This window comes from Amblyomma maculatum, chromosome 3 (assembly GCF_055883805.1).
Source record: "Amblyomma maculatum isolate TAMU_Amacu chromosome 3, ASM5588380v1, whole genome shotgun sequence".
Taxonomy (NCBI): Eukaryota; Metazoa; Arthropoda; class Arachnida; order Ixodida; family Ixodidae; genus Amblyomma; species Amblyomma maculatum.
The window spans coordinates 210,001,762-210,026,706 of NC_139346.1; the positions used below are offsets into that span (position 1 = coordinate 210,001,762).

The 24,945-nt window shown below is 48.3% G+C and overlaps 1 protein-coding gene across 1 annotated transcript; it reads right to left on the minus strand.

Annotated features, from left to right (window-relative positions):
- Positions 1-151: 151 nt before the first annotated feature.
- Positions 152-21,722, minus strand: mtt (mangetout). The gene is made up of 8 exons (XM_084596497.1): positions 21,350-21,722; positions 19,973-20,130; positions 15,747-15,917; positions 12,906-13,050; positions 12,554-12,827; positions 3,996-4,258; positions 1,832-3,070; positions 152-270 (listed from the first exon to the last, which is right to left on the minus strand). Exons 1-8 carry the CDS (start codon positions 21,720-21,722, stop codon positions 152-154), a joined length of 2,742 nt encoding a protein of 913 aa, XP_084452623.1.
- Between the last annotated feature and the right edge of the window lie 3,223 nt (positions 21,723-24,945).

The window sequence follows — 24,945 nt, forward strand, 5'->3', positions numbered from 1 at the left end:
ATTTTAACGAACTGCATGCGCGTTGTCGTTAGCCCCAATTTGATTTAACTACTTCGATTTAACTACTTCATAAGATATCTATGCTAGAACAATGTGGCTCGGTGCGCACGCATACATAGGAACACCGATGGAGCTTACCGTGCTCGGATGGTCAGAGCTGGACATCCATGTCCCAGAAATCGTGCTCGTCGGTCTGCGTAGCGCAGCTGGCCCGGCTATTCGTCGAGACGAGCGAACAGGCAGACCGCTGCTTGTCGCTCATCTCGTAGTCTGCTGCACGGGCAAGCAAAGAAAGGGGGCCCCGCATCAGCGCCGCCTTCATAGGAGGACATTTCTATTCACCTTATTATCACCCCTTTACAATGTAATGAGTGGGCGACACATAACGGCACGTGTATAGACCATTAGTAACGACTCTAAACAGCCCTAAATTACCAGCTTTACCGAACATGCGCCGCATGACCCGTACGATTCCCTTCACGAATCCAACAGGGTTCCTGTGCACGATAAGTAACCGTAACTGAAACGTGGTGTGCTTCACTCTAATTCAACTTAATTTATATATATTTTCAAACCTATGCTGGAATCTGATTTTACGCGTTTCATAGTGAACATCGAGGCCAAAGTGAGATTCCTAAAACCGTTTTTAATCTTTGTCTTAAAAAACAACCACCTCTTAAAAGACATTAGCCAGATGTCCGTGACTGTTATGTACTTTGACTTGTCATGCGCAAGGAGGTCGCACGTTTAGAGTGTTTTCTGAAGATGACATTTCCTTCCGGAACCACCGGCTCCTCGGGTCACTCTCTCTGCCAGGTAAGCTCGCCACATCCGTTTGTCGCACCGTTCAATCTACCGGTTCATTACCGGTCTCTATAGCGTGGCAAAGGCCTTTGGTCGCAGTCTGCATTGACGTCGCAGGCGATGGCTGATGGCAGTGGTAGAGGGGAGCGAATTAAGAATGCGTATCCTAACAAAATACGGGTTTGAGCAGGCTAGCGATGACAGGTCCCTAACCCCGAGCAAGAACAATAGCAGCCCAGTAAACCCCACCCCTTTAAATTTCCTTGTACAGTCACACGTTATTAGCACAGGCGCTGTTCACATCACGCGCTCCATAACTGCGCTAGACCTTGGGAGATTTGTATGCTTTTTCGATTAACCTCCCGGCGAAAAATGCATTTGTCAGTCTCCATTTAGCAACGTTCTCTCGGTCTATCAGTCTTCAGCGGCTTGGTTAAGGATCACGCTTCCGAGACCACGATCTGCTGCCTGGCGCGGGGCTCCATGTTCTGCATTTTCTGTGTGCAAATAAAAAAAAAGGGTATCTTCAGGCGTTGCGGGGTAATAAGGCTGGTTTAATCAGCTGCATATGATTTATGAAACAGTTTGAATTCGGCAGATACATTTTCCTCGACTGACGCCACGGAAGTTTGATCCCTTAACATTCTACCAGTTTGAAGTGACTGACTGTTCTCTTAATTTACTGCATAGCATTTTAGCTCGCATTGGTAACCAGATCGGAACACGATTGATCGAATAATTAGACGCGTGTCAGTCACCGTGGAATCTGTGTGCCTCCAACTGCGTACGATACTTTGATTACTGTTTGCCAGCTGCGTCTCGCAGCAAGATCGATCGAATGGCGCAAGTTTTTGCTGCCGAGGTCTGCTGAGGCTCCTCCCAGGCAGAAGACTATGGAATCAGACTGTCTGCATTTTACCGTGCGCTGTCGCGTGTAGATGTAAAGTGGCTGGCCAAACAACCACCGGTATAAAAAACTGCGCGGGCGGCCACCAAGCCTTGGGTTCCCGACGGGTGCGGGCCGTACCGTCCGACTGCGTGGCCGACTCGACGCGGTTCTTGAGCGTACCGTACTTGGCCATGATGGACTGGCGCACGTTCTTCTCCGGGTGCAGCACGATGATGTACAGCTTTGGGAAGAAGAGGCAGATGAGCGTGACCGTGCCACTGAGCGACACGGCCATGGCCATGCTGGTCAGGTTGAGGTTCACGTGGCGCCACGTGGTCAGGTAGATGGGTAGGAAGGCGAGCCAGATGATGCACGTGGTGTACATGGCGAAGCCGATGTACTTGGACTCGTTGAACGCCTCCGGTATCTTGCGCGTCAGCACCGCGTACACGGTGCACACGGCCACCAGGCAGAGCGGGTAGGCGAGCGCCAGTGCGTAACCCGCACGCTGCACCGACGCCAGGCACACCAGCTGGTTGTCCTCGCGCGTCGGGTGGTGGTGCACGGCGCGAGGCGGACGCAGCGCCAGCCACAGCGCTGCCACGAGCCCCTGAACGGACACCAGGGCGCCGCACAGCGCCAGCTGAGAGCGGGGCGAGATGCAACCGGGTCGCTGGGCGCTGCGGCGGCCCGCACGGAAGATGCGCGCGATGCGGTCCGTCTTGGCCAGAATGGCAGAGTAGACGACCGCGAAGCAGAGGCCCAGCGCGGCTCTTTGGGCACCGCACACGATCACGCTGGGTCGCTGCACCAGGAGCAGCGCAGTCGCCTGGCACATGACGATGCCGGCGAGCAGCACGCAGCAAAGTTCGCGGCCGGAGGCGCGCACCACGGGCGTATCGATGTGGCGCACGAAGACGGCGAGTGTGGCGAAGGTGAAGACTGAGCCTACGGCGGCCAGCGTGAGCGTGGCCACTGCCAACGGCGAGTCCGGGCTCATGTGCGACTCTGGCACGGGCAGGCAGCGCTCGTGGTGTGCGTCTGGCAGCGTGCCCGGTGCGCAGTCGGCGCATACGCCGCCTTCGGCGGCGAACGTGTAGCCTGAGCATCGCACGCAGTGCCAGCAGCACAGCTCTCCTTCCACCAGCCGCTGAGCCGAGCCCCGCGGACAGGGGTCGCTGCACACCGAGCGCGGAATCTCGCTGGAGCCCAGCTGGAACTGCAGCTTGGCCAGGTCCAGGTGCAGTGTGCCGTCTCGGTACTCGCCAATAGGTACCCAGCGGTATTTGCCGGGCTCCACCTGCTTGAAGTGCAGGATGTTGTACCGTGCCGGGCCATCGCCCTGTGTTGAGAAGCGGAACTGGTCGCCGCTCAGGCCTGCGTAGGGAGGAAAGTCGCCGCAGTGTTAAGATGGAACCCAGACAGAAGTTTCCCCAGGACTTTAAAATAGAGGGAGGGGGTTGTGCTTAAATTTTTTGTGGGGAGGGCGAGGGGAGGTGTGATAATAAAGGGAAGTGGTGATAACTTTTGGTAATCAGTATAAAAATTACGGGCGCACTTAGTTATTATTATTATTACGTGATGAGAGTGCATTGGATTACGTGGTGCCTTTGCCTTTGTAATTTTGCTAACTCGTAATTCATTTTCATTGGTGCGGAGACATCCTTAATCGTCTTCTTTTTTCTTTTTTTTTGTCAAAGCCGTTCGTAGTCATTTTACTTTTGCTGAGTCATATTTAGTCGCCATAAATCACAATTTTTACGAAGGCTTTTGTTTAATCACACTTGTTTTCGGCTTTCTACTTTGACGCAGGGTGTCCTTTACGAGTGGGCCACCAGCGATAACGGATTAAAATGATCTTTGCAAATTAAAGGGGTGCCTTCAGAAGAACATCATGGGTTCGTCGAAAAATCGCCGGTTCTTGACCTCACGACGACACGTGTTCTATGCTTATCGAGTCTGTGTACTGCACGTGCACGTTATCGTTATTACAGCAGTAGAGGTTGGACATTAGGTATTTGTATGTACTGCGATTGCAAGAAAAAAAAAATAAAACAAATAGGAGTTTTTGATCGCTTTGAACACATGGAGAGTTTTTGAAATACGATACCTTTGGCTTTTAATACAACTGAGCTAGACCACAATGGTCTTGCTACTCGCTAGCTTTTATTTCCGGCTGCCAGATATCGTCACAATGCTGGCTCCAAAATATTTGACACTGTCGTATCGTTCAAAGGAGTGGTTCGCGCGTTTCCGTCCCTTTATGCCCGAAGATCAAGCATGGCAAAGGACTCTCGCCCACCTTTGAACTGGACGCGCTGCAGGTAGGCGAGCAGTTCGGTGCCATTGACAGGCCGCATGCTCTCGCAGAGGCCCTTGGCCCTTCCACATTTGGCCTTGTGCATGTCGAGCAGCGCGTACGCGAAGGCCAGCACGGCGTCGCTGACGAACTGCAGCTGCCCCTCGAGCTTGTAGCTCTTGTTGTCGCTGATGCGTTCGCGGCCCGTGCAGTTCTGCTGGTGGTTCTGGTTGTATGGAGTCACGAGGCTGTTGTTCCATTTGCAGCTGCGTAGGAAATGTCGTTACAGCAGATACCCTACGCGACGCACGTGGACGTTGATTGTTTACCCGACAACTCTGCAGTGCCCATATTGCACTGAAGAGGCGTTTACACATATAGCGCATCACGTGCGCAGCCAATAAGAAGTGGCAGTTGGCATTGCCGGTTGTAGCAGGTCCCTACAGAAGCGCTGGAGGTGAAGAAACGCACGAAAAAAAAAAAAATATTTCACGGTGACGTACTTGAGGAAATGGTTCGCTTCATGCGCCTTGACAAAACGCTATCGTCAAAATATGTATTATGGTCTGCAATGTCCCTTTTAGACTGCAGTTGGTTTTCAGTCGTCAATATTTTCTAAAACTTCAATGCGACTGTAGTGCTCTTTTTTAACCTTAGACAACGTTCGCTCCCTTCCATAGAATCTTCTGCTCAACCTCCCTTCGGTGACAGCCGTCGGCTTAGTCGATCAGACCTAAGCTCTATTCAACTCGTCGTTGCCGTCTCTGAGTGACATAAATCTACCTATATTTCAGTGCCAACCACGTGTGTGTACGCTGACTAACGCCTTTTCATACTCGCATGGTGTTCGCATATATGCTCTAAATGCCGAAACTCCTCAGAGTGTGTACAAGCAGTCTGTTATTTGAGAGGTGGTGTATACATGTCGCGACGTCGATACACAGACTGCTGTCTGCTTGTTTAGGATGCCAAGAAAATATGCTACCGTTATCGCGGTTTCCTTTTCGAAAAACTTCGCAAGCAGCTGCTTATGGCTCGCTCCGGCAAATCTCTCAATGCAGATATCCGGTCTCTTTTCATCGATAAACCATTTAGATGCTTGTGTTTACAGCAACCAGTACTGCCCACCGGCACGTCACTGAAGCATTAGAAGGCGTCATGTTGAGCCGTCGTAGCTCTCGTCCATACGCAAGTCGTGACCGAACACCGTTTTCATGAATGCTGTATTGTGCCTATACTGCCGGCTTTCTGGATACCTTTGCTTCACACGCACCATGGGAGGAAGCTCGCGTGTGTTATTAAAACCAGCCTAATCGGTATACTAAGCGATTCGGGTGGCTTTTCGACTGAAGCTGTCACTTATATTTATTGCAGGAATCGTACAAATTGCCATGTCTAAGGGTATGTCACAAGAAGTCATGGTATTTCGAGCCTTATCACATCTCAACGCCTGTTTTTCTTTGCCTGCATGCCAGACGGGAAAACTGAGAGGCGGGTCAGAAATCTGCTTTTGCGAAGCGACTGATATTGAAGCGCATTATTTCGAACTAGTTTGCAGTTCGCCCGGGTCAACATCGTTGCTTCTATAAGCCTGTCATCTGAAACACTCGCTTCTGTGGGCATCACAAAATCTGTTTGATGACAATAAAATATTCGATTGATAACTAAACCGTTGCCTGCAGCACGCGACAGCTGGCCTTTGTGCTGTTTTGATTTGACCGTATTCTTTTTTCCGAATTATTTATAACTGCTGTTCTTGCTTCCCAAACTTAGTTTTTTAGTGGCTGGTGGACTAGAAAATGGTCGTTTGGGAGAGCTCTTCTCATACTTGCTTAGCCCTTACCGTACATAATGCGCAATCAGAGTTCACTCCAGATATTTCAGTCTCAAGCGGGGCGAGGCGTGCGCGGCATGACCAATACTCATCCCTCCACGCGTTTGCTGGCAGCAAAGATATGTGGAGACGTATGAAGCTTCAGAAGAAAGAAAGCAGCAAGTAATTAGGTGTCTATTTGCATAATTAAGTCAGCTTTCCTCGTGCTGCTCTCAGCTTTCATTGCATTAATGTTTTTAGCCTAACATCAGAGCCGGCGCGTACTGGTTTGTGCAGGCTCCTTTACTATGAGAAGGAACCTATTTTGAGCATTCAAATAATTATAACGTCGTAATTATACGCAACAAGTGCAATTTTACTCTAATTAGTTTGGGGTATATAATGCAAAAAAAAAAAGAGAAAGATAACGAATATAACAGTGGATATTATTAACGCGATAACGTTGAGGCCCCGTTCACCAAAAATCCGGTGTCGGCGCCGCGCCGTCGTTGGCCTTGTGAGCGAAACATTAGGAGCATGGCGCTGGCAGGCGGTAGCTGGCAGCTGACATGGCCGAACACTTAACCTAACGTAAGGTTACCTGATATTACGCTTGACAGGAGCTGCCAACTCGGGTCGTTCCTGTCATAAAGGAGGCTGATATCAGTCTGAGTGCAGGACCCCTGCATTCACCTTATTTCTAGGCCACGCATGTACGTTCATGCGGCTTGTTAAAGCGGGGCTTAATATGTGGGCTGATACGCATAGCGTCATACCTTTAAAGACTGAACTTAAGTCTCCTCCACAGTTTTTTTTTTTTTTTAGTCATAGCGTCGAAAAGTTTTCGCAAGTGACAGGGTAGTGAAGGAAAGTTATTAAGGACCGATTAAAATTTACTGACCAGACTTTAAGCGTCTAAGCGGCGGAGGTCGCGTTTCGCAGCCACAAATTCTCGTTTGACTCCTCGCACAGAAACGTCTGGAGTCACGCGACATTGATTTCCATTTCGGCTGAGCCCGCCAACGCACACCGCACAGCCCAGCCGCCCTGAATTAGGGTACACATCGCGTGGTCACACCAAGCGCATCCTACACGCTCTTCTGAATGGCTCTCCGGCAGCGTCATACAAAACTGCCAGGACAAAACAGTTGAAGAATAACGCGTGTATCTCCCTGCTACGATCGATATGACCGGAACATGCACTTTGGGTGGTACTGCCAAGCGCTTCGCGCATTTTTGCCGCCCCAGTGGCAAGATCAGCTGTAATTTATATACACGCAATTAGCAACTCCTGCGTTCAACCCTATAAATAATTGGTAATTTAATCGATACTTCATTGCTGGAAGCCTTGCTTGCGTGCTTGAACAGGCCTTTTAGACGTAATGGCAGGCGCAGTTGGCACAGTTTTGCCTGCCTCATTTTTTTGTGAAATGGGGGAAAAAGAAAAACAGTCTTACAATACCTGCGGGTAGTATAGTTCTGTGGATGCTTTAAGAATTTGCTTCCTGTGATTTTCATTATTTCCTTTCTCTCTACAGCTTCTCTTAAACAATTACCTTGACCACTTGCGGGTAAAATGTTTTTAACGTCGCTCATTTCAACATTTCAGTGGTGAGTGGTGAGATGAGCAGAAAACGCAAGCATTTCCCTGTTCTACATGTGGAGATGAAGATAAACCTGCTTGAATATTATTTCTGAACCATGGTTGAGAAAAAACTCGGTCACCATTATTACTCTGACTGGTTTCTACCAACTGCACAGCCAACGAAATCTGATTTCATTTACAGGGACAAAATTGGTCCACAGCCAAGGGAAATAGATGGCGAGCCCACCAAGGGCTGTCCAAGATGGCCGACCACAAGATGATAATGCGACCTTGCGTGAGACCGCCAAATGAGAAAAAGCTTCATTCGCGATCTCGGATGACGCGCCCTAGCAGCTCGTCTAATTCCTCTCGCTACGCCTCGCACCGACGCCGCCGACCGGGAGCAAATTTCCCCTAAAGGTGGCATTAGCATATTTTGCAAGACCAGTGGTCTCAGCTGCTAGATGGCCCAAACTCCCCAGCGTACCGTCTGCCTCAACCGCGGATCAGCTTGGGCGTGCACGATTTGAGTTTCTTTCTTTGTTTTACGTCCATGAGGCCAAAACCAGGATTATTCGTTCCTCCTCCCTTTCTCCCTCTCTTATACACTCCACGTATATCCTTTAGGAGGTGACCATCAAAGGCTCATGCGACCTCTTTTCAATCAAGGCGCAACGACGCCATTTCAAGAAAACCGTTTTCGAAAGACGGCTTTGCCTCAGGGGAGCCTTATCTGCGGTGGTGCACCCTTTACAGGAAAATGTGAGCGGCGAGGGAACCTAAAGAAAACGACCTACTTCGTTGCTTCATTGTTTTGTTAGTGCAAAATGAAAGCAGAGTCGGTTGGGACTATTCAAGACAGCGAGAGCTGGATAATGTACAAACTGCTGCGTCTATCGCCGCAATAGGAATGCCGCAGTAATGACGAAGAAAGCGGTGCTACCTTAGCGATGGCGATAGTCTGTACGTCTGCGAGTCCGCTATTCTGACTGCACACTACTTTTTTTGAACAATGCTTTCATTCTTCATGCATCGGTGGTAAGTTCGAGATTTTTTTTTCTATTTTTGTTTGTCCAAATACACTAAGGCAAGGAGCCGTGCTGTGAAGCGGTATTTTTTTATGTCAAAATAAGAACTTTGTGCGATTCTAGTGCCTTCTGAACTTTCCTTGTAAAACTAATCCTATTTTGAAATACCAGCTGCAAATATAAACTTAAATGCATTATTATTGTAAGCTTGCGCGCTATAACGCGCTGGGTCAGTTTTACTACAGTTGTTTGTTATAATGAATGTGCCATTGATGTGGCATGAGCTCATACAGCAGTATCAGCTTACACTTTATTCTTCGCCGTAAGAAATAAATGACAGTGCGAAAAGGAAGCACAAAAAACACACACACAAAAAGCCGACAATTACGTTACTTTCTAATGCGAAATTTGAGCGCCACTCATCAGCTGTTTCACCTTTTCGATAGAGTGAGGCAAAGATTTCGATCAAGACACGTATGTGCAATTACAGACAACTTTTTTTTTTTTAATTTTTCACACGTATTCCTTCAGGAAACACTGCACTAACAGTTCTTGGCTGTCATAAAAGGAGCTTTGTGGTCGGAGAAATGAAGAGAGCAATTAAGTTATCGGGAGGTTGGGGGAGGCCGCACGTGGGCCCATAGGAACGTTGCCCGACGAACAGATAGCAGCGACTGACTGATGCCGCTGACGCCGCTAGCGAGTGAAGAGAACATGACTCTGCGTTTCGGCTTGGGATGCACGCACCGTGACCCACTGATAGCGAGCCGGCATTTCGGCAACTGGAGAGCAACCTCGCCGCCACGCAGGAAGAGGAAGGGGGGGGGGGGGGGAGGTGGGTATAAGCAGCGGCGAACGGGGGAGCGCGTGCAGCAATCAGATAACACGCGCGGTCGGCGCCACGCAGGAAGAGTGGGGCTGAGCTGGGGGGCTGCAAGGGGGACGGAGCTGGTTACAAGGCCAACGGCGACGCCGACGCGAAACCCAGGAACGGGCGCCAAAGAGCTGCGCCCTAAAAGAGGTTCAGAAACAACAGAAAAAAAAAATCCAAAATAAGATACAGGCTTCAGAAGAAACAAGACGAGCGTACACGGGGGTACATCTGCGAGACCATAGACATCTCGGCAAATTGGCAAACACTTTCACGGAGACGCTGCTCGTAGTTTCAACATTTTAGACGCTGAAACCCGAGGCAGGACAAAAAAAAAAAAAAAAAAAAGAGATTACAAGGGATGAGGAATAAGAGGCAACCAATCGATTGCTGAACTTTGAGAGGAGGAAAACGACGGCGTTCTTGAGAAAACATAGCGTCGTTCGCGGTAAGTGCTGGATCGGAAAAGCAAACACTTACTTAGAAAGTTCTTGTGCATCGGGACCACGAATGTCAACATATGCAGGCTTTTTAGCGGGATACGTTAACTCGAGTGGAAAATTAAAATTGCTCTTTCTGGACGCAAACATAGAGTTCTGTTGCTGGGGAATCGTTAGGTGAGCCTTAAAATAAGAGTTTGCGCTTGTCCCTCGGGAAGCTTAACTGATTTAGTTGTATTTGCCCATAACACTTGCGGTCTTCGTTCCGGCACATTGAGCTGTTGTCTCTCCGCACGGACATGCTCGCTTGGATGTTTTTAATAAAGTGCTCCTTTTATTTCAATACAGTGATGACGTTTAAGTTTTCTTCTGGAATGGAGAATAAAGGTAGGTGTTATACAGCTGAAGGGGTTCAGAACTTGTAACTTTCTGTGAAAACTGTCTACACACAAAGTGCATAGTGAATTTTGTTTCACAGCATTTTTTTTTTTTTTTGTGTTTGTGTCAAATAGTTCTTCCTTTTTGCTGCCTTTCATTTTTGATTTCATACTTTGCTGGCCATTTTCATGATAAAAGATTGCCCCGAAAGAACGGATAACGTTGGTAAATATCAATAAAATTTGATGCGATAAAAGCACTGCCATATAGCTATTACGCATTGTTGCTAAGTAATTAGCTGTCCTCGTTAGTGGCGATAATTAGTAGCAGTAAACAACATCGTTAATCAGTAGTGCTAATTAGTGCTCTTAATTGTGTTGCTGTAATGAAATGTGTGGCGTTATCTACTTCTCGATATGAGGCCGTTTCATAGGGCCTCTAAACTATTGCGCTGAGAGGAAGGCTCCGCTGTGGTGTAGAGGTATCGCGTACACTCTTAAGACGAAGCCTATACGTCCTCCTATTTTTTCTTTTCAGTGAAAGTGGATTTTAGCAGAGACACTTGTTTAGCTGAAGTCGCGAACCTGTGGATGAAGTTCGTGTCAGAGCATCTGCCGTTTCGGCTGTCACCTATTCTTACCACGTTACTAATCAGGCGGCCATTTAGTGCTTAGCCATGTCACCTGCCCATCGCCCACGTGGTAAAGTACCTGTCAGCTACGTACCTAAATGTCTACAACGTAACAAGGTGACGTGGTTCAGCAGAGCTCTTTTTGGTCGACGGGGTGTGCAACGTCGCGAGCCCAAGCGAGCTCTCTCGTCAAATGACAGCCGCAATACGCTCTATCGACCAGTCAGAGATTTTCATGACAGATGCAGGACGCCACACGGCTTTTATTGGAATGTGGAACGCTATAGGTAATGTTATCGCATTAACATTAACGTGTGTGTTCACAAGGGGCAGCCACGAAAGAAAGGTTCTCCCGAATTGGCACAGTGTTTCGCTGGCATTCTTTTTAATGCTGCTTTATTTCTATGTCATTCCTTTAAAGGTACGATGATGACTCGATGTCCTGAATAAAATTTTAGTTTTTCTTGTGTTAGCCTGTAGAGTACACTTAGCTGCTTTCGCTGTTTTATACGGTTACAATTTTTCTAGTGTTTTCTTGCTTGTTTTCATCTCTCTTTCGGTCTCTTCTTTTTTCATGTTGTTTATGTACCGCAGCATCCTTGAGCATTTTGAGCACAAGCACGGCTTTGTGAGTTATTGCTATTTGTTAGCTTAGGTCCTGACATATTTGCTACCAGCACGTTTGGTTCTCTTGATTATTTATTTTGAGTTCTTTCGATGACACATTGTTATTTGTTACGTGTGTTGTATTACATACTAGCTAATTACTTTTTTTTTTTTTCGCAAAGCAGTGATTGATTTGTTCCGAAGATATGGTTGTTCGAGCAGAACTGGACACTGTGGTATACAACTTTTACGTGTACCTTATTTTCACGGTTCTTATTTTAGTAAAATTGAAATTATGAGACTTAAAGTCCCAAAACGAGACATGCGATAATATGTGAGACGCCATAATGAAAAGTTGAGAATAATTTATTGATTGTGCGCTGAGATCGGGAGCACACTGGCACCTTTTGCGTTACTCCTTTGTGGCCGCCACAACCGGGATTAAATACGGATTCTCGAGCACAATAGCCGAGCGTAATAAACACAGAGCCATCACAGCGAGCAGTTTTTATTCTCGCTTACACATTTGTCCTTCCTGCGCACTTATCCATGCGCTTAACCTCTTTGATTTAGATACGCTTAAGTGCCTCGAATCGTTTCATGAAATAAAAGTGAAAGTCTGCGCTTGTGTGTCGCACGTATGCCGGCATCCATTCGCACAACAGTTAAGCAGCCTTCTGCTAGCAGCTCTTGTAAATCTGCTTAACTTCCCAGCGCCATGTCATGGCGCTGACATCGCTAGCCCGTCTCCCGGTAGCGTGCCTAGCTTGACGTCGATAGCGTGCGGACCAGTGCGTTGACGTGCATCCTGCATTACCAGCGAACGTTTGTCCGCATGGAATGAGATTGCGGCACTTGCGGCACAAGGTCACACGACTCAATGCCATCGGCCACGTGACCTCATGAGCTCATTAACTCTCGTGTAACGTCAAAATTCTCTTTTAACCTCCTTAAACACACAACGAAGCCCACGTCCTGTTTTGTGCTGTCATCCCTTGTCCTCTGTTCCACTTATGAAATTTGGGAGACAAACAGTTACGCCTATAACACCTGATTCTGATACTCGGCCCACTTTGCGAGAGCGCTGCCTTAATTTTTTTCGTTTCTTTTTTGCCTGCTCGGTCGTCACCATGCTTCTCGCGTGAAACAGCGTGAAAGACACCCGCACGGCAAGCAGACAAGCTCGCGCGTGTGCGAGCAGATACCAACCGGAAGAAGTGTTCCCAGAACTCGATGAACCAGGGGTTCCGGCGATTTGTGTCCGGGGTGAGTGCGCGGAAGTACTGGTCGAATCCCTTGACCTCGTGAGCGCGCGGCTGCACGGATAGCGTGCCCTCGACCTGCGGCTCGTTTCCGTCAGAGACGAGCTCGCGCGCGCTCCATCCGTCACTGCCGATCCAGGCAAAGTGGCCCGTGGCATTCCTACGATGCACGGCGCGCATCACTCCCGCCACCTCCTGGTCTGAGCCGAACACGATCACTCCTGCGCCGACGGATGATCGTTGCCCGTTCAGATACGGACGGGCGCGGCGCCCGCGCAAACTGCGCACGCACTACGTACCTCGGGCGCGCTGTTTGGAGCGAAGCTTGTCTATGATGGCGTCGTACGCTCCTTCAGCGGCCACGCCGGAGTCTTTGGTCAGCTTCTCTTTGACCGCGATGCAGATGTTCTGGCTGCGCAGCTGTTCTTCCAATTCGTTGAACGCCTGCGAACAGTGGTTCATGTATGTAAAGCCTCGCTGCGTTCGTAAGCATCCGCAGCCCCTAATCTTACGGGGGCGTTGGGGGCTAATAAATTACGAGGGACTTTAACGACTAAAGTAGTGAAAGGGGAAAGCCTGAGTGCCACATTCTGCTACGCAACTGGCACTAATCAGTAATTAATTAATTTATCAGTCATTGGTTAATGTGTTTGTTATTAAGTGGATAATTGATCATTTCATTAGTCGTCAATTAGTCAATTATTGAATAATTCGTTAATTAACCTCCAATTAGTAATTGGTCATTGATTGGCATATGGCCATATAAGGCACGCAATCGCGCATACTGTGGTGGTGCTCTGGGATTGGTCGAGACCTCTATGTCGTCATTCCGCCTCGGCCAATCACAGCCGCCGCAAAAGCGGGACACGTCTTGTCCACGACAGCATGAGCCATTAAAGGCTTTCGCCTTAATAAATGTTGACCTGTATCGATAGAGAACCACGTGTTCTAGTTGCAAGGAGACCACTCTCACCAAACTGGTACGGTTACAGCCTAAAAGAGACCAAAAAGTGAGACGCTGGCGTCGCCGAAAGCGTCTGGTTTCGCAAGTGAAAAGCGTGCGTGGACGCCATGTTTAGAGCTTTAGCTCTGCTGCTCACGTTAGTAGAGGTCGCGTTAATCCGCAGTGCGTGAACAATGGTGGTCGCCATGGCAACGGCGCGAATCCATCGCATAGCAACAGCGCATGCCACGTGACCTGGGTTGTAACTAAATCGTAAAAAAAGCCGGGAAAAAAAATATTGCTCCAGAATATTCCTCAACAAATATTGCTCCGGCACAAGAGTGAACAGATCAGCTTTCCTGGCCCATGTACCAGAGCACAGTATTAATTTTTCAATGTTCAATGTCTTTAATGTTTCAATATACGGGAGCAAGTCAGGTGCTGAGTTCACTAGTTTGATAACTTCATAATGCTTTGCAATGGCTTCCATGAAATAATATCTCACTGTCCGCGCGTCAAGATCTGCGTGACGCACCACCATCTTACTTCTCCATACACTATACAGGCCTGACGCCTTCACAAGATCATATGGTATGCCGTCTTCGTTTTCGATTCGGGAGATACCTGATACCGTGAGGGTTAAGTGGAAAGCTTTTTTAAGAGGCTTTTGGAGGATGTTCCAGAAGAAAACTGCGTCCCAGCAGTTCAAGAAAACAAGCTGAATGGTTTCATTATTTTCGTATAGTATACAGTGGACTCCCCAACCCACAAGCAAAAAAAAATCCTTTCTATTGCAACCACGCTTTGACTGGTAAAGTCCCGCTATGTAGTCTGAAAAAGAATGTTTTGGCTGCAGGCGTAATGTTCACTTTTTTTAACTAGTTTTGGAACATCTTGACCTGCATGGGCCTGCACTGTAAATGGTCCTGTACAATGGTTGACGGAGCAGTGAGTCTCACATTTATCGCTTCTAAGTTTTTTTCCATACTCGGGTAATCCAATGAAAATCGTGTGTGAATAAAACAGCAAGCTCACACGACTTCTCTCAAAGATCTTGAATACAGTGGGATGTAACAACAAATTCAGGCAAAACTATGCCCAGTCTCAACTGAAAAAGGAATCCTTAGCATGTCAAAAAAAAAAAAAAAAAGGCGGTTAACTAAGTGTCGCACAAATAAGTGGCATAAACCAGGCTCTCCAGCGCGTGCGCCTCGAAGCAGACTGGTTCGACCTGCCCTTTCTCAAGAGGAACCCGACACGAACACTGCAAACACCCTTGCAACTTTTGCACATTTAGACGGGAACAATGTAGCACTTGCACCACGCACCACAGCCTGCTGACCAAGAAAAGATTGCCAACTGTGGGACGTCCAAATGCTGAGAGGTTCAATCCACCATATCATTCTGTTTTTTCTCTCAATACTATCGCCACAACCGATCACACCTTGTATGAAACTTCAGCATACTTTCGCGTTGTGCAGTAAACATAATCGTCTTCTTCAAGTTCCAACTGCAACCCACCGTCGCCCTGTGCAATGAACATCATCGTATTCATGAAGTTCCATCTGCGCCCCTCTTTATTTAACCTAGGTAAATACGCCATCTGGGCGAGTGCGACTGAGACCACGAGTTTAGTGGCGGGCGAATATATCAGGCGGCGTGACAAAAAGAGGCGAATTCGTGCAGAGGAGGCTACTCCCGCTAAAGACGGAACCGCAACCATGCTAGACAAGCTGCCGAGGCCATCGTCGAACAAGAAGCCAGACTATAGTTCGTTGCCGAGGAGCTTACCTAGCGCAGAATTGAGCCAAGATCGAAGCGGCAGCGATGGATAACGCTCTTGACATTGTTCAAAGATAGTTGAACCACCACAATATTTTTTTTTTTCGCGGATCTCAGATACTGTACTACACCGCTCTCACTTCAAAGCGATGACAACCCCTCAACTGCGTTAAGGACGTCACTGTCACGAGTTCTCTGGAAGAAAGATTTAATAATTCAGTTACGTCGGCGGTAAGTGCGTCTGTTTCTTTCGTAAAAACTTCGTCATACCTCGAAGTCAAAGAAGCAGCCCCCCCACCCCCTCCTCCCACCGCCAGGAAATTAAAATACTCGCTCAATAATAATTCACGTGGAAACTCCTGGCGTGCAGCAGCAGCAGCAGCAGCCAGTAAAAGGATCAGATGAGTGCACTCACCTTGAGCCCGTAGTTGGACTCTTCGTACAGGATGGACACGTAGGTCCACTTGAGCAGCTTGACGATCTCTACCATGGCGTGCGCCTGGTTCTTGTCCGAAGGCACCGTGCGCAGGAAGAACTCGAAGCGCTGCTTGTTGCTCAGCTCGGGGCTCGTGGAGAAGAAGCTCACCTGCAGCAGCAGCAGCCTTCCTTCGTTACGCGGGAAAACCTTCCACAGCGTGAAAGATGGCGCGAACGCATGTCGATCTCGGCGAAAAGTAGTACTTTTGCTCTCGAGCTGCAAAGGACCCTAAAATTACCTTTCCGCTAGCGGTATAATGTCTCATTGTTACCTTCTTCCGTCATCTCTTGCAATTACTTTCGTATTCCGAGTGAAAGTAAAAGAAATGGAAGGGTGCGCCACTGGAGTATGTAGCAAAGAACTTCCGTTGCCGAAGGTTGTGAAGACAGAGAGTCCACATAATTCATGTCGCCGATCGAATTTAATCGAAGAAAGAAGCGGCGCCTTCCATGTGTTGGCGCGCTTCTAGAATAGCGCGGGCATTCGTTTCGTTTCTTTCATTCTGTTGTAATTCACAAAAGAAGAGGTAAAGAAAGACGAATACTTTACGCACGTGTCTCCGTTAACTGCCCTTAACGCACTGCTGAGTATTTGATATGTATTATGTAAAGCCTCTGCTAATTTCCACTTCTTTAATGTTGCGGAAACTGGAAACTGCGCTTCTGTCGCTGAAAATTTCCGACCGCCTCGCAGCTCGCCTGCATTTCTACCGGTATCGACACACACTTACAACTTCCATAAGGCGAGAGCGCTAAACGATTCACACGGCGCTGCGTTCCCCTGAGACTGTAATAGGCTAATTTCCGGCACGGATCGATTGCCTCCATATTCTGTTCGGACTGCGCTGCATCGGAGCTGCTAGACGAGCTTCGCTGCCGTGGCATTTTGTCTTGTTATATTCATACCGGCTGGTCAGACTGCAGTGGTTAATTGCAGTCCCAGATGCGGGTATTAACCATAATACTGGTGTCGAGCGTTGTAATTCATGAGTATGCTCTCAAGCGAGCTGCAGATTCCTTTGGTGTTGTTAATTTCCAGTGTGTGTAGTGTATGTCCAGTAAGAAAAAAAAAAAGAAAAAAAAAGAAATGTTAGTTGATGTTATGGTTTAGGCTTTTGAAAATATGGAACGTGATTGTAACACCCACTTGTACTTATGGACTAAGTACATACCAGGTCGGCTTGAGATATATCTCAAGGATATTTCTTTCCGCCCATGTTACTCTTCTGTTGTCGACAGCGTTCACTTTGGTAGGCGTGCTCTCGGACCCATTATCTTCATCTCTTTTGTGTTAGTTCGCGATAGCACTATGTACAACAAAACGGTCGAGTTATTATCATCTCAGCGTCAGGCTGCCGACTAATAATAATCGTAGAACTTTAACTGTGCACTAGGGGACATGTGCCAGAACTAAGGTTTTAAAATATTGCTGTTATATGCCTGAAATTTGATCAGCTGGGAGACATTTGCTAGTTTTTAAAGCTATTGCCATTTCCCCTTGTACTACATGGTTAAAGTCTTGAGATTGATTCGTTTGAAACAGGCACTCGGTGAGTGCCTATTCGATAGACGTCTCGCATGCCATTTTAGTTTTTCGGTATTCTGCGTGTTTATTTTGTTCTATATATGTGTTATTTTGTGTTTATTGTCTGCGCAATCTTTTTAATGCTTACGTTCCTTCCCGGAGTAAAGAAGTTGAAGTGAGCGTCCGCTGTGCCTCATCTCTGTGTTTGTTCGTGTTGCTGTACTCCTGCATGTTATTAATTCATTTCTCTCGCCATGATTCCTTTTATGCAGTGCGAACAAAGTACGTCACGTATAGTATTTCTGAAATAAAAAAACGCCATATTCCTCAAAATACCCATTTTTGCTGGGACTGCAATAGCTTTAACAAACCTTAGACCTTTTCGCAACTATAACTTGCTATAAAGGTAGTACAGTTGTATTCTGTGCACGGTAAAGCACATCCATATTGAATTTGATTTGTGATTCGACAAGAAGGGTATTCATTAACACTTCTTTTTGGACGAGCTGGTTCATTTTGACTATAGGAAAATTTTAAAACAGCGCTAGCACACACAGCCACAAAAGATAGACTACCGATGAGACACAGCGCTTGTGTCTCGTCGGTCGTCTATCTTTTGTGGTTGTTTGTGTTAGCGCTGTTTCAAATTTTTTCCTATAGTGAAAAGGGTTTGTGCAAAAACAATGAAGTTGTAAGAAAATGGCAAATGTAGAAGCATGGACATTTTAAACTTCCAGTACGCATTTATTTTTGCAGTTACGAAGCTATCCTTGAAGACATTCAGGAAAAGTAAGGCTCTCACTGCGCCACTAGGTACAAGATTGAGCGCCTACACGCGGCCAACATAGTTTCCTTGGCCACTGGTAAAGTTTAGTGCTGCGTGATTTAAAGAGACAAGGGCGATTTACTTCTTGGGGAATGCGAAAAACGAATTTTTTTTTTCTGGTACGAAACTACCAAATGACGCATTCGAAATAGGAAGGCCTTTTCTCTACCAGTCTGCACAACCGCAATGACGTGAATACAGCTATTCAATTCTTATGATGGAACGGTGCCGCTGCCGCGAAAGCAGCTCTGTTTACTTTTAATACAAAATTATTTCCTGCATGTCCGCACGAACTGTCAAAGAGGAAAAGATGTCCCATGACTGGGCTATGAACCCGCACCAGAACGAACAGATCAGTTTTCCTGGCCTAGGCACGAGAGCACTATACTACAGCCGCTGCCGATCACGCCTTGTGTAAAACTGAACACACTCTGGCGCTGTGCAGTAAACATCTTCCCCGTTATCAAGTTCCAACTGCAACACACTCTCGCTCGTGTAATTCCGTTCTCTAAACGGTAGGGTCCTGCAACTTCTTTCTCCTCACTGGTTGTTCTCGTCGAGTTAAACGGCGATTGTTGCCGAGCCGTGTTTATGAATGCAACCTAAAGGTAAAATACTCTAATTGAAGGCTGGAAATGGTTATGGTAGAGGCGAATCATAGTGTAACCGTTTCCATACCGACACCCCTGGCTCTGTTCAAGGCTGATGCTGGGGACATTAAGAATCAAAAACATCACATAATGCAACATAAAAGGAAAAACACCCCAGGAAAGATGTTAGTAATTAATTTGAAAGTTCTGAATTGTAAAAGAAATGAAAAAAAAAATGCACCCAAGAGATTTGAACAGATGTTTTGAATGCTGAGATTAGTGGTATTAATTCATTGCGTCACAAAAGCTTTTTTTTTTCTTTATTGCATGGAAGTACTTAAGCCCGATTTAACCCGGTCGCATACCGCAACCTGTGCCAGCAGCGATGGGAATGGCGGCCTGTAGATGCGTTTTTATTCGTTTTGACAATATTTCGGCTATTTGTCGCCAGGTGAGATTGCTCAAAGGACCCTACCGTTGAGAGAACGGAATCACGCCTCTCGCTCTGTGCAGTGAACATCATCATCTTCATGAAACTGCATCTGCGCCGATCCTTGATTTAACTTAGGTAAATACGTCATGCACGTATGTTGAGTGCGGTCGAGGTCCGCTAGCGTAGTGTCGGGCGAATCCACCAGGCGGCTTGAGAGAAAACGCAATATTTTCGCACTACTGCACCTAAGCAGACTTGAGGTGAACCCCTGGAATTTGTTTGCTCAAACTTGGCGTATTTCATCGTTATTTTTTGCAGTTTCTTATAGATATAATAAAATGAGCAAGAACTAAAAATTGGTACTTTGAAATGAAAATCGCCGTATTTTTTTCATCCGTATCTCCCCCTAAAGGGACCCTGAGGACAAAGAGAAGTTCATCTGTGTCGATAATTATAGATGACAAAGGAAAGACTCTCAAGAAGAAAGTAGCTTTCGTGGGCGAGGAAAAAAAAACTGAAGACAGATGTTGCGTGATGGAAGTTTACCTGATGCCCGCAGGTGGTTCATGATGTACTAATAATTCTTCGTGAGAAGAATAAAAAAAAAGACATATACGCCTTCAATCTTAGTTGAGTCTGGACACCAGGCTGCATCAACACAACTTGGCATCAAGCACTGTTGCGTTGTTGGCATACTCAATTGGATGCATCAACGATGTGAGTAGGCCAGGAAAACCTGACTTTTCAGTGATCATTCATTGGCAGCGTCTGCAAAAAACAGTCGGCTCACCTGTGGGATCTTGAAGAGTCGCAGCAGGTTGGCCACCTGGATGGACGTGACCGACGAAGCAGCGCCCAGCACGCCCGAAATGACGGTCTGCTTGACGCGCTCGGGACTCGACCCGTCCGGGCACCGGTAGGCGCCATCTTCGATGTTGCCCATTGAGCCTGTGCCACGAACCACAGACACAAACACACACACCGGCTCTGACCACTCCGCACCCCGCCACGCCGCTGCGCGCGCAGAGCATGGCCACTGGCGAAAGCCGAAATCCTGAACACCGCCTTGACCACGAAGCCGCTTTTGCTCCTTGCCGACGTGGGCCACCCAAGGCATGGCCTTGAATCGGCAGAATAGAATTCCACGCTTGCGCATTATTCAGCCCGCGAGAGGATGGACATGTTTTTTTATGTATAGTGCGTGCGTTATAACATTAGCGCATATAGTCAGTCATAAGCTTATGCATATACACTTGTCTACACTCGAATGGTGTAATACCGGCGTAACGATACGTCATGCCATACTGGTGAGATACTGCAGTCGCTTTTAATCACGCTTTTTGTTTTCTGTCATAAAAAAAAAAGTCATACCGCTTCGATTCGCCGCACTGCACCAGAGCGGCCCTCGCCTCGCCTTCGAACACCTTGATTTCGTTTACGTGAAAAATAAAACAACAACAACAACAACGCTCTTACGTGCTTGCAAGCTTAACAGTGCCAACTATGCATGTTTAGGCAAGGATATATTAAACTTTTCAAGGTTATATATTAAACTTTTCACTTTAAAGCAGCCGTACGTAATCTGTCTCACGCGTTCCTCGCTCGCGCCGCATCAAGACCTCATCGCGGCTCGTTCTACGCGTTGCATTCCGAGGACACATACGATGCGCTCACGGCATGCAGACTTGTAGCGCGCCGGATCGCACCTGTTGCGAGACGACCAAGCAACACTGCGTTACAGCGCGAGCCTAGCTGCAGTTTCGCCTACAGCGTGCCTGCTCTTCGCGTTGACACGCGTGCCGCATGCAGTGTCAGCCACACGCTCGGCTGAGATTGTCGAGCATTCTTTGTCTCCGTGAATGACAAATGACTTCAGCCACTCTCAGCTCGCGCCGAGTGTCCGCCGGCAAGGTACGCACACTGCCTCGTGTCACAAGCGCCATCGCCGCGTGAGCACCGAGGGGAAGGCAGCGGCAATGCGGGCATGGCGCAGAGGCCGTGCTCTCCAAGCCGGCGTGTGTGGGTATCGATCGATGGCGGAGGCCGGCGCTCGCCCGGACGAGGTGCGCCTTCGTGCGGCCGCGACGCAGATGCCACGAAGGCAAACCTAGCCCAAGCGAGAGCGCGGCCGGCGATATTGGCGGCTGCGATGTAAGAAGGGGCTCACCCTTGATGAAGTCGACGGCCTGCTCGAGCCCGTAGGTGTCCTTGTCGCAGTCGTCGAGCACATAGGCGCCCAAAGCGAAGGGGAACACGTCCGGCTGCCGGTTGACCCAGTCCAGGGTGAAGAGCATGCACTCGAGTGCCTGGATGCCGCCCTGCGGCATGATGGGACCGCACGTGAGCCGGTCCTCTCGCTCGTGCACCATCATGAGGCCTCCGAGGACGACGTCTCCCTCGAGCACGGCGGCGCGCTTCACGGGCCACACGGGCACGCGAACCGCCGCCGGCTCCTTGAGGTTCGCGCAGCCGGCCGGCGGTGGCTGCCGCGCCAGCAGCAGCAGCTGCAGCACCGGCGCCAGCAGCACGACCCGCGCCATGCGCGCCGCTGCTCTGGCCCAACTGGCGCAGGGCGCCGCCGCCCGGCAGCGCAGGCGCCACGCCATCGCGCGGCGTGCTCCGGAGGAGGATCGCGGGCATCCCTCCTCCCGCGCCTCTCGCGACGACGCAGCAGCCCTCCACAGGTCTCCCTGCTGCGCGATCTCCCCGCCGCCGCCGCAGATTGGTATGGATCGCGCGCTCGCTGCTGATATGCTGCGCTGCTGACACGACTCTCACCGGGCGCGAAAAAGAGGTCTGCGAGGCGAGACGCAGCCGGGCCAGACCACATGTAGCCTGTCGCGCTTTCTCTGCGCAGGCCATCGAGCAAGCTTCTGCAAACGCGCTCACGGCATGGCGCGTGCTCTCCGGAGCACCTTTATGATCAGTGCAGCTTTCTTCAGGAATAATACTTTTTTTTTTTTTCAATGGGAAGCATTAGTGGGGTGAGTATTCGTACTTTTCTGATGCTTGTTGTATGCTCGATATTGCAATGCTATCGGAGTGGACCTGAAGGAAACAGGCGGTGGGAAAGAACAAATAAGTTTAAATTTTTTCTGAACATTCGACATACAACAGGGTAAGTAGGGTCAAAAAGTTAGGATGAAATTTAATTGAAATAGTTTGGAAGATGCCAAAGGGTAAAAGGACGAGAGCATAATGAACAACGTGGTCAGAAAGAACAGCACTAGCGCTGGCTACTATAACTGAAAATGTTTGCTTGCGTAATTAGTCTTGTCAGGAAATCATTAGACACCAAGTGGTCAAAAGGGTAACAAAAAATCGCAGATGACCAATGAGGCTTACGCGGCACATATGCATACTTTTGTAAAATACCCTACATGTGAAGACATATGTCTTGCTACTGTGTTACGTCTACATGTTGCTTCCTGCTGCCGACCCATATGTCACTTTCACAGAACAGGCGATCCGGTGTAGCCTGCCCGAGTAGACAGCTCCTTCCGGCTCTGCCACACTATCTGGTCTCGTGACGTCACACAGCCAGCGGACCAATCACACGTCCGACAATTTTCATGAGCGAAAGAGAAATGAGCGTCGGCGCACCCCTGTACCTCCAAGGAATCAGTGCCTGGTAATGTCACCTGCCAACTACCGTCTCCTAGAAGTATGCTCGTAACGTTTCGAAATGTTATTAAGAGGAAGAAGCAGGGCAGGCGATGCATGCACACGTGCGCACGTGAAAGAGGAAGAAATACAGAACACCTTGCTGCTGTGTTACGTCCACATGTTGCTTCCTGCTGCTCCACCCGTACGTCCCTGCCACAGAACAGGCGATCCGGTGTAGCCTGCAGACGCGAACGCTGCGTATACCAGCCCACCTTTCTAAATTTAATCCCTCATATGCACCTTGTGCTAATACATTTAACCATATTATCTTGGCCAGCGCCTCCTTCCCTCGCCGGGCCTGTGCCTCTTTGAACTTGAGAAGATTGGGTGACCTCATTGTGGTCAGCGGACCCGATCGGAAGAACGATCGCCGTCAGCCGTGTCACATACGTCATGGACGAATACTACAGTTTCTAAATAGTTTTTCCTCATCCACCCCCAGATATAACATATTTCGGCAGCGAGGATGTCTGTTTAAAGGACGATGAAGTAGCTTGTTCGTCCGTCATTGACCATCGTGCATGGGTTTCCAGCCACTGCCGGCAGGTGGTAAAGAAGACGTCCAGTCACTATTTGAATGAACGTCTTCTTCTAAAATGCCTTTTTTTTTTTTTTACTTTGTTGCGAGCCGTGGCTTTTACCTGACAATGCCAGAAACCTTCCCTTGAAGGCAAGGAGCTGTCTCATGAGGCTGCTGCTGTTCCATTTCAATGCGTTGGACGTGATTGAGTATTAGAACCATCGGTGATCACGACCGTCGCCGAAGACCCACTGCGAACACTGCCAGTGACGTTCAACACAACCTGCTGTGCCTCTTGAACGCAGGTGCTGTTACCGTTGGAGAACTACTACACACCTGGCGAAAAACCCTGTCTGCAACGCGCGCAAGTGCAAATGCTGTCGATGGGACAAAATTTGTCACCTGGACTCCCTTTTCAAGTATAGTGTGACTGTACTCTCAAGTTCGACAAGCTGCAGGAAATGCTGACACTAAGTTGTTAATCGACGACGCTGACAGCGCAGTGGTTATTGTGTATTGCCAGCCGGAAAACCACAATATTTGCCTCTGTCATTGTTGAAGGCAAGTCTTGCCTTTTGCTGACTGACACCGGCTTGTCCGTTTCCATTCTTGCCTAGGATTATTATATTACCAACGGCACTCCTCTTCATTTGCTCCCTTGAAATCAACCATTATTTAAGTCTCTGACTTGGATAACGGTGACAGAGTGTTTTGTAGCGACAGCAGCTTTCAAGGCTAATCACCTGTGTCCTTCTGAAGGTTGTCGGAGAAACTGTATTACTAAGCCTAGATGCTATCACGGCTCTGCAAATGAATTTAAAATGTTCATCCTTGCAATGTGTTTCACAGTTACCTGACGTGCCTTTGCTGAGCCTGAGTTACGTTCGGAGTCCGAGCATTTTTCACCAAGGAACTTGGGTGTAGCTCGCAGCTTTGTGCATAAAGAGCACGGGTCTGTTCCTCCGGTTGCCTGCAAGCTCCGACGCTTGCCGTTTCCAGTTTCGAGCAAGTTTTCGCAGAATCTGGAACCTCAAGACATCATTGAACGAGTCTACGTTAAATTGCTTGTAAAAAATGTGGCTCCATCCGCCCGTGTGTGGATTTCCGTGGGCCAAATAAGGCTATTGTGGCTGACAGTTTCCCCCTGCCGCAAACGGAAGTGCTTGTGCATGTATAGCCTGGCCGGGTCACAGCCTTTCAGTTTGACCTCATTTTGCTGATCATTAAATTCCACTCAAACCGTGAGACCCGGGAATCGACGACTTTCATTACCCATAATGGGCTTTTCCACTTTAAGCGAGTTGCTTCGGACTAGCTGCAGTGCCGTCAGCGTTCTAAACTAATGCACGTAATAATAAAAGAATGCAAAAATTTCCGCTTCTATATCGACATCATTGTTCATGAAAGCTTCCGGAAAGAGCATCTGAGCAACCTTCGTACCGTACCCAAGCCGACCTGAAACACAGTCACAAATGTGTTTTCGATGTCACTAAGCTCGCTTTTTTGGGACACGTTGTCAGCATATCTCCACTTTCTTCCTGCTTCGAGATGATTACCACGGGTCCAATGCCATCCAA

What these genes read in the sequence shown, in the direction of transcription:
- mtt (XM_084596497.1), bottom strand. Translation starts at nt 21,722, where the DNA reads ATGGCGCGGGTCGTGCTGCTGGCGCCGGTGCTGCAGCTGCTGCTGCTG. An exon ending in GGCCGTCGACTTCATCAAGG is followed by an intron (nt 20,131 to 21,349) that starts GTGAGCCCCTTC and finishes TTCGTGGCACAG; the next exon opens with GCTCAATGGGCAACATCGAA. An exon ending in GACTCTTCAAGATCCCACAG is followed by an intron (nt 15,918 to 19,972) that starts GTGAGCCGACTG and finishes CTGCTGCTGCAG; the next exon opens with GTGAGCTTCTTCTCCACGAG.